The sequence below is a fragment of the Elaeis guineensis genome, chromosome 15 (assembly GCF_000442705.2).
Source record: "Elaeis guineensis isolate ETL-2024a chromosome 15, EG11, whole genome shotgun sequence".
Taxonomy (NCBI): Eukaryota; Viridiplantae; Streptophyta; class Magnoliopsida; order Arecales; family Arecaceae; genus Elaeis; species Elaeis guineensis.
The window spans coordinates 63,738,827-63,746,343 of NC_026007.2; the positions used below are offsets into that span (position 1 = coordinate 63,738,827).

General features: G+C 38.3%; 2 protein-coding genes across 2 annotated transcripts in view; one reads left to right on the forward strand and one right to left on the reverse strand.

Annotated features, from left to right (window-relative positions):
• LOC105036741 (L-type lectin-domain containing receptor kinase S.4-like) overlaps positions 1-1,874 on the forward strand; it is a 9,930-nt gene extending 8,056 nt beyond the window's left edge. The window contains exon 2 of the mRNA XM_073249101.1: positions 1-1,874. This exon is cut by the window's left edge and continues 539 nt beyond it. Within this exon, the coding sequence (XP_073105202.1) occupies positions 1-1,564 (1,564 nt within the window). The 3' untranslated portion in view covers positions 1,565-1,874.
• A 3,942-nt stretch (positions 1,875-5,816) lies between these two features.
• On the reverse strand, positions 5,817-7,216 carry LOC105058221 (E3 ubiquitin-protein ligase RING1-like). The gene is made up of 2 exons (XM_010941087.4): positions 6,255-7,216; positions 5,817-5,936 (listed from the first exon to the last, which is right to left on the reverse strand). Exons 1-2 carry the CDS (start codon positions 7,159-7,161, stop codon positions 5,899-5,901), a joined length of 945 nt encoding a protein of 314 aa, XP_010939389.1. The 5' UTR covers positions 7,162-7,216; the 3' UTR covers positions 5,817-5,898.
• Positions 7,217-7,517: the final 301 nt, after the last annotated feature.

Sequence of the window (7,517 nt, forward strand, 5' to 3'; positions counted from 1 at the left end):
AGTCGAGTTTGACACCGCGTACGATGACGTCGATAGCAATCACGTTGGTGTCGACATAAACAGCCTAGATTCCAATTTCTCTGCAAATGCTTCCTACTACACCAATGATTCGAGTATTGAAAAGATTGAATTGGAGGGTGGGCAACCAATTCAGGCCTGGATCGACTATGATGGTATTGCAAAAATTCTGAATGTGACCATTGCTCCCCTCTCCATTAGCAAACCAAGCCGACCTCTCATATCATACGCCATCGATCTATCATCAATTTTTAAGGAGTACATGTATGTTGGTTTCTCTTCATCGACGGGGATTCTCACGAGTTCTCATTACATTTTGGGTTGGAGCTTTCGGACCAATGGAGTTGCAAGCTCCCTTGATCTATCTCATCTACCCATTCCTCCGCAACCAGCAAAAGCTTCGTCGACTTCCAAAGTCATTCGAATCAAAATTGGTGTCATAACTTTTCTTGCTACGCTTCTCTTGATAGCGCTTGGATTGTCTATTTTGTGGCACTTTTGGCAGAGGGCAAAGCTTGCAGAGACTCTTGAGGATTGGGAATTAGATTATCCTCACAGGTTTCCATACAAGGACCTTTACAGGGCAACAAAAGGATTCAAAGAGACAGAGGTGCTCGGCTCGGGTGGCTTTGGCCTGGTGTACAAGGGCACCCTTCCACGCACTGGAGAAGAAGTTGCAGTCAAGAGGATCTCTAGTAATTCCAGGCAAGGAGTGAGAGAATTCGTAGCAGAGGTGGCGTGCTTGGGCCGCATGAGACATAGGAACTTGGTGCAGCTACAAGGATGGTGCAAGCGAAACGAAGACCTCCTTCTTGTCTACGAGTTCATGCCAAATGGCAGCCTTGACACCTTGCTCTTTGAAGGTGAGAAGCGTAGGCTGTTGAGTTGGGATGAACGGCTTAAGATCCTCAAGGGAGTTGCTTCGGGACTCGCCTACCTACATGAAGAATGGGAGCAAGTGGTTGTCCACAGAGACATCAAGTCTAGCAATGTTCTGTTGGATACTGAAATGAATGGAAGGTTGGGCGACTTCGGTCTTGCTAGATTATATGAGCGTGGCAAGAAGGCTCACACGACGCTTGTGGTTGGAACCTTAGGATACATCGCACCAGAAGTGTCGCGCACCGGCAAACCTATGGCCAGTTCAGATGTCTTTGCTTATGGTATATTGCTTTTAGAGGTGGCGTGTGGTCGGAGGCCAATCGATCCCACCGCTCCAGCGGAACAACTACTTCTGATGGACTGGGTGAGGGAGTGCAAAATGAGAGGCCAACTATTGAAGGTTGTGGATCCCAAGCTTGGGGGGTCCTATGTGAAGGAGGAAGTTGAACTGGTACTTAAGCTAGGACTGGTTTGTTCTCAGTCCATTCCAGAGGTCAGGCCTGCCATGAGGCAAGTGATCCAATATCTCAACAGGGATGACAGTCTCGCAGATAACATGGCACTTGTGTTCTCAGAAGCTGATTCTTTTGATTTGGCATCACGCAACTCATATCTTTCATCCTTTGATATGGTGTCTTCCAGCTCCCTCAGCGGAGGTAGGTAGGTGTGAGAGGGCTCCATGACCAGTATGTACAAAGGCTTTCATGGGTGCTTTCCCCTTTTAGTTAGTTTATGGCATCTCGCTTCTGTTGTTGGATAAAGAGTCTCGAGGATAGCGGAACAGGTGGGGATGGATGATCCGGTGCGGCATGTCCAAGTTTACTTTCTCCATGCCTGGTCTCTATTTAGCTTTTCGTGTATCTTTCTTTTTCTTTTTCTTTTTTTTTTTCAGTTGTAATAATAGTTGTTTTAAAAAATTTTAATGTCACCATAAGCATACATCATATCTTTTCCCAGCTAGGGACCCAATTACTCTTGTGAGTACGTGGATTGGACTGAGCTTCTTTTGGTAATTTGAGTACTTCATAAATCATAATTACGGTCGGAATAAACTCTTTCGACATACATAATAACATTAATTTTTTAGTACAAATTATTATTTTTTATTTTAAATGTCATTGTAAACACAAACATCATATCCTATCCCAATTAATCACCTAGCTAGTTGTGTAAATAGATGGATTAGATGGAGCTATTTCTAATAATTTGAATATTTCATAAAATTATAATTATGTTTGAAATAAACTTTTGTAATATAAGGATATTGGTATCAATTTTTTTCAAGTAGTAATAGTTTTTTTTTTCTTTTTCATGTCACAATAAGCATAAATATCATATCTTATATATCCCAACTAGTCACCCAGCTACTCCTATGAATATTTGGATTGGCTAGGGTTTCTTCTAATAATTCAAATACTTTACAAAAATCATGATTACAATTGGAATAAACTCTTGGTATATAAGGTAATGCATTAATGCTTTAAAAATTTATTTTGACTCCCAAAATTAGATGATCTTATGTAAGGATCTAAAACCTCACTTTAAAAGGTTAGCCGAACTATATCAACAACCCGAAAAAAAAAAAAAAAGCCTAAAAGGTGCTATTAGGTTTCCATGATCTTACATAAATATCCAAAATATCTCCTCAACATATAACTAATGTTGGACCAAACATACACCAATTAAGGATCTAAATCTGACACCATGTATAGCGATTCAAGATTTTATTTGAGAAGGCTAATAAGAAAATATTATTTGAATTTTTTGATCTTCTATAAGTACGCAAGATCTCTCTAGCACATGACTAATGTCCAACTAAATAAGTCTACATAGGTCCTGATAACTTAATACTCCTATTTCAACATATATAATATGCATCATAGGTCATTTTAAATATTTTGCTGATATTTAGTAAATAAAAGGTTGACATTTTTGTCATTTGCTGGATTTATCAACCTATATTATTGGTGGCAATTTTTTCTTGGAGATAGCCATAGATTATTTTGGCCTGGTCAAAAGTCAATTTAGATATTTACCACATTGTACAAAAGTTGGTGTTAGACAAGATTTTCCATCTAAAACTAGAATAGGTTTATGTCTTATTATATTATTAGTTACAAAACTATTCAACTATATATAAAGAGTAAAAAAGGAAAGATTTGAATTTGGTGTGTCACTAACTACTCTAGTACTCATTAGTCAGCTTTATTTTAGTTGCAGATTCAATATAACAAAGATTGACTATAGGATACAACTAATTCCTTCTCCTCTCTGCATTTTTTCCAATAAAGAGAGCTAAAAGGATATAGAAGGTAAACCTATGTCTGTCTCTTTTTTTCCCCTCCTAGAGAGAGGGAGATTTGTTGAAAGGGTGACTCTTTTTAGTAGTACTCCTCTTCACCTCTCAAATATTATCTTCCTTTAATTTTCTCAAACCTTCTTTGATTTGATTGATATCCAAATCAAGCTTTAGTTTTATGATTGTAGCATTAACAATCAAAGAGCTTAGGATTTTTATTTTTTATATTTTGATTTTCATTTATGCAAATCTTGTTATTAATCTCATAGGAGGAATGAGATGGAAATGGTGGTGTTTAGGACTCTCTTTAGGAAAGGGAAGAGAGGAGATTAAGAATTGATCAAGGTGAAGTTTTATCTCTCCTTGCTCCCGATTTGATCCCCCCTCCCCCATTATTCCTCCTCTTTTATGTTGCTTTTAGTGGTGCTAGGCTCTCAATAGCCCTATCTTTGTACCATTGGATGTAAATGAAATATGCAGCGGTTTTTTGACAAGATCTCAAAAAGAAGAAGAAAGAAAAAAAGATAAAGCATGGCCTTCATAGTTAAAATTACTAATAATCATTTACAATTAATACTTTATCTTGTTAGATTTTCTTCTCTACTATTTTTGTGGCTTCCTTTAATACGACCACTGAAACAACAACCATATATACGAATCATAACTATTCTAACATAAGCAATGAAGAAGCATTTATGAAGTTCTTCCTCGAAGCCAAAGATTATTTATCCCATCTTATGCTAATTAGCAGTTTTTTCCTTCGTCTTGAAGCTTGCAGAAACCTTGTACATTCAGATTGGTATAAACAGGCTTTGTTCAATGTTTTTCCATTTTTGCTTGCTGCTGTCAAGACAAATAAATTTATACTTCAAACATAAATCTATAGATTCATAAATTCCATAGTAAATCACAATTATAGGTGTTTCAAATGCAATAAGAAGATCACCATATAAAGAATTTTTAAAATCAGTGAGACATAACTAGGTTATATTTGTTAACATCACATGGAGCATTAACTTCAAAAATGATGCTATAATAGTTCCACTAAACTCAATAATATTTTTAAGTTTATTGGACCTAATATTGAAATATATAAATAGCTTTCTTGAGGCCAGAAAGCTTTTTCAAAAGTCTATTCCTGTTCCTTTTTTGTAACAAGACTTATCGACAAAAGTAGTCCAAAGAATTTGGTAAGGAACAAAAAATATAAACTGTGCATATTTATCAAAATTTTGTTATAGGGATACCCTAAAATATAATCAGTCCTCCTCCCTCTCTCTCTAACATGCACTCACAATTTCTTTTGTTATTAGCCTTTTGGTCATCTTTAGGATTTTTGGGAAACTTAAGTCCTTCAAAATACTTATAAGATGAGGAAAAGATAAGATGATCCTTTTTATATAGAAATTTCATGAGAAAAATCATAGTGTAATATTTGAAAGTTTGTAAGATGTATTAATTACTGCCTTTCAAATCTTTGCACATAGTATGTATTTCTAGACTTACTTGTTACAAGCCTTCTTATGAAAGCATGTAAATGATCCAATAATAAATGCTCATATTTCATTCAGTGGAAAAGGTTTTTTCTTTTAAAAAAAAAGGAATGTTGAAGTATCGAAACTTAAAAGTTGAAAAAGCGAAATTTTAGAGCTGAAACTAAATTTGAGTTTGAAATTTTATTTAATTTAAATATCTAATTAACTGCAAAGTACTGAATCTATTGCCCAGGCAGGAAATCATACCTTTATATTTGAGAAGGTGAGAAATCAAATCCAAAGATGTTGAATTTTAAGCAATTGTTATGTGCTTCTTAGTCTCATACATGTGAACATAAGCTACTTTAATACCGTTACTATTTTTAAGAAACAAGTTGCTCCATGATCCTAGTATTCCTAATTATGAAACTTGGAGCAAATCTAATTCCTTTAAATATCTTTTTGACGGCATACTTTTGATTTTGAGAAATGATTCCTTTTGCTTTCTAATTACTTAATTGGGAAAAGGGAAAGAAATGCAACTTGGAGAATAAGGCAAGGTTAAATATTCCTCTATCAGTTCGACCCAGATTTTTCTCACTAAATTTGAAAGGAATTTGTTTTATAAAATAGTAAAATCGTAATTTTAGAATAGTAACAATAAAAGTATTGACATAATAGAACAAAAAATACCAAGAAATCATCTCTTAGTGGAAAAGCAATTTGTTCGCATCAAAATACCGAGAAATCATCTCATGATGTCATTTCTAGCAAGTTGACGTGTTTATAGTAGAATGAGGTTTACCCAATTGGATACCTCAGGAGCTCAACATACAAATTTATACTTAATTACAATATATTTTTTGCCATCTTTTTTCTTGAAAATTAGATTATCTATTCAACACTTTAGGAACTGTACTACATTATGAATTATTAATATTCTCTAAACTCTAATAGTTTATCAAATATAAGCACTACATACATATGTAAAAAACAAGATTGTTGATGAAAAATAAAATACTTAAAGTTTAGATATTGCATGCAAATATGACACCTATTAAATACTTATAAGAGTATATTTATATCAAAATGCTAATGGGCAAATTTATACAAAAATATGAATATAAAAAAGAGAGGTGCAAGAAAAGACTTAACTAGTTCAGAAGCACATCAGCAGGAAAGCAAGTATGAACCCTCTTCACCTTGAGCCAACAATACCAAGTACTAGAGAAGAAACAACGAGCGCCACCACGAATAAAATGCTGAAAAATCCATGGCCAACTAGATTATGAAATAATATCTCGAATCATAGTTCGAAATGATTTTATTGGATCATGAAACACCAATTATAAAGATGGCAAAACATTATAAAATTATAAAACATACTGCATTATGGATGATTAATTTCATATTCATCTACATTGTACACAAATATCAGGCAGCAGACTCAAATACATGATATACTTTTGTTGATCCTCAATTATGGGATTTAATTTGGTGCTGCTTCTAAACAAAGAAAGAGAAGTAGATCAAAGACAACGAGAGGAAAAGAAAAGCTCGAAGGACAATCAAATTATTACCACTGGGGCCATTCAAAGGATCACCACCGGCATCCCCTTGACTCCGGTAGCTGGCCAAAGGATCCTGAAAGGGCCACAAAAGAGAGAAGGGATTCCATCTAGCTACGCCACCGTCTTGTTCATCACGCCTTCTGCTCGACCCCTCGCCGCCTTCATGCTGGCCTCGATCATTGCGGCCACTTGGCAGCTGATACCGGCATACGGGGCAGGAGTTGTGAATGTTCAACCATGGGAGGATGCAGTCCGAATGGTACACATGGTTGCATGGCATCTCCCGGGCCTCCTCGCCGAGTTCAAATTCCTCCTTGCAAACCGGGCACTGGGAGCCGTCAATCAAGTGGGCCTCCGTTATGCAAACAGTCGGCAGCGCCTCGATGGCTGATGCCGGTGCCGGCGGGAGACCCGGCCGGTCATCCTGGGTCAGCTCGTCGATCAGCTCATTTAAATTAGGCCCGGTGAAGTAGTCCCTCGGGCTGACGTTCGGGGGAACGGAGAACTCCGGTTGTGGAGGAGGAGGGGGTGGCGGCACTGGGCGGGGGAGACGGTCGTTGTCGGTTGGACGTTGGAAGAGGACCCAAGAACCGAAGAGATTGTCGCCGGCGGCGTCCTCCTCGGGTTCCAAGCGGCGGAGGCGGTCGAGCTCGGAGTTGCGGCGGCGGGTGAAAGGGTCGAGGAGAGGGTGGAAAGGGTCATGGCGGTGGGGGCAGAGGGGGTGGTGGAGATGTTGGCGGGGCGCGAAGTCGAAGACGAGGTGGGGGCGGGGCAAGTCGATCTCATGGAGGAAGCGGCCGTAGCAGCGGGGGCAGAAGACGTCGGCGGTGGGGGAGGAGATGATGCGGACGGCGCGGTTGCATTGGTAGCACCAGTAGAGGCGGCAGGTCCTACGAGCTGAGGAGTTAAGAGACATTTAAAAGCTTCTCGGAGAAGGGTTCCAGAAGAAGGATTCTTCTTCCTTTGCTTGTTTGTTTGGAGGGGGAATTGGAAAGAAAAGTGAGGTGATGGGGAATGGTTTATATGTGGTGGGTGGAAGGAAAGGATGATGGAAGGAATGGGTTGGATGGAAAGAATCGCTTTCAGGGATGCAGAAAGCGATTCCGTGAATTGGTTTGGTTTGGCTGCTAGCTCTGCATCTGTGACGTAAGTCGCAAACTTTCTTTCTTGCCGCCAACGGGAAAGAGTGATATGGAAGAAACTAGAAAAGCAAGCTGGGTTAGTATTTTAGAAACATCAAAGTGGAGATTCCTCTGCGCTTATATAATCTTT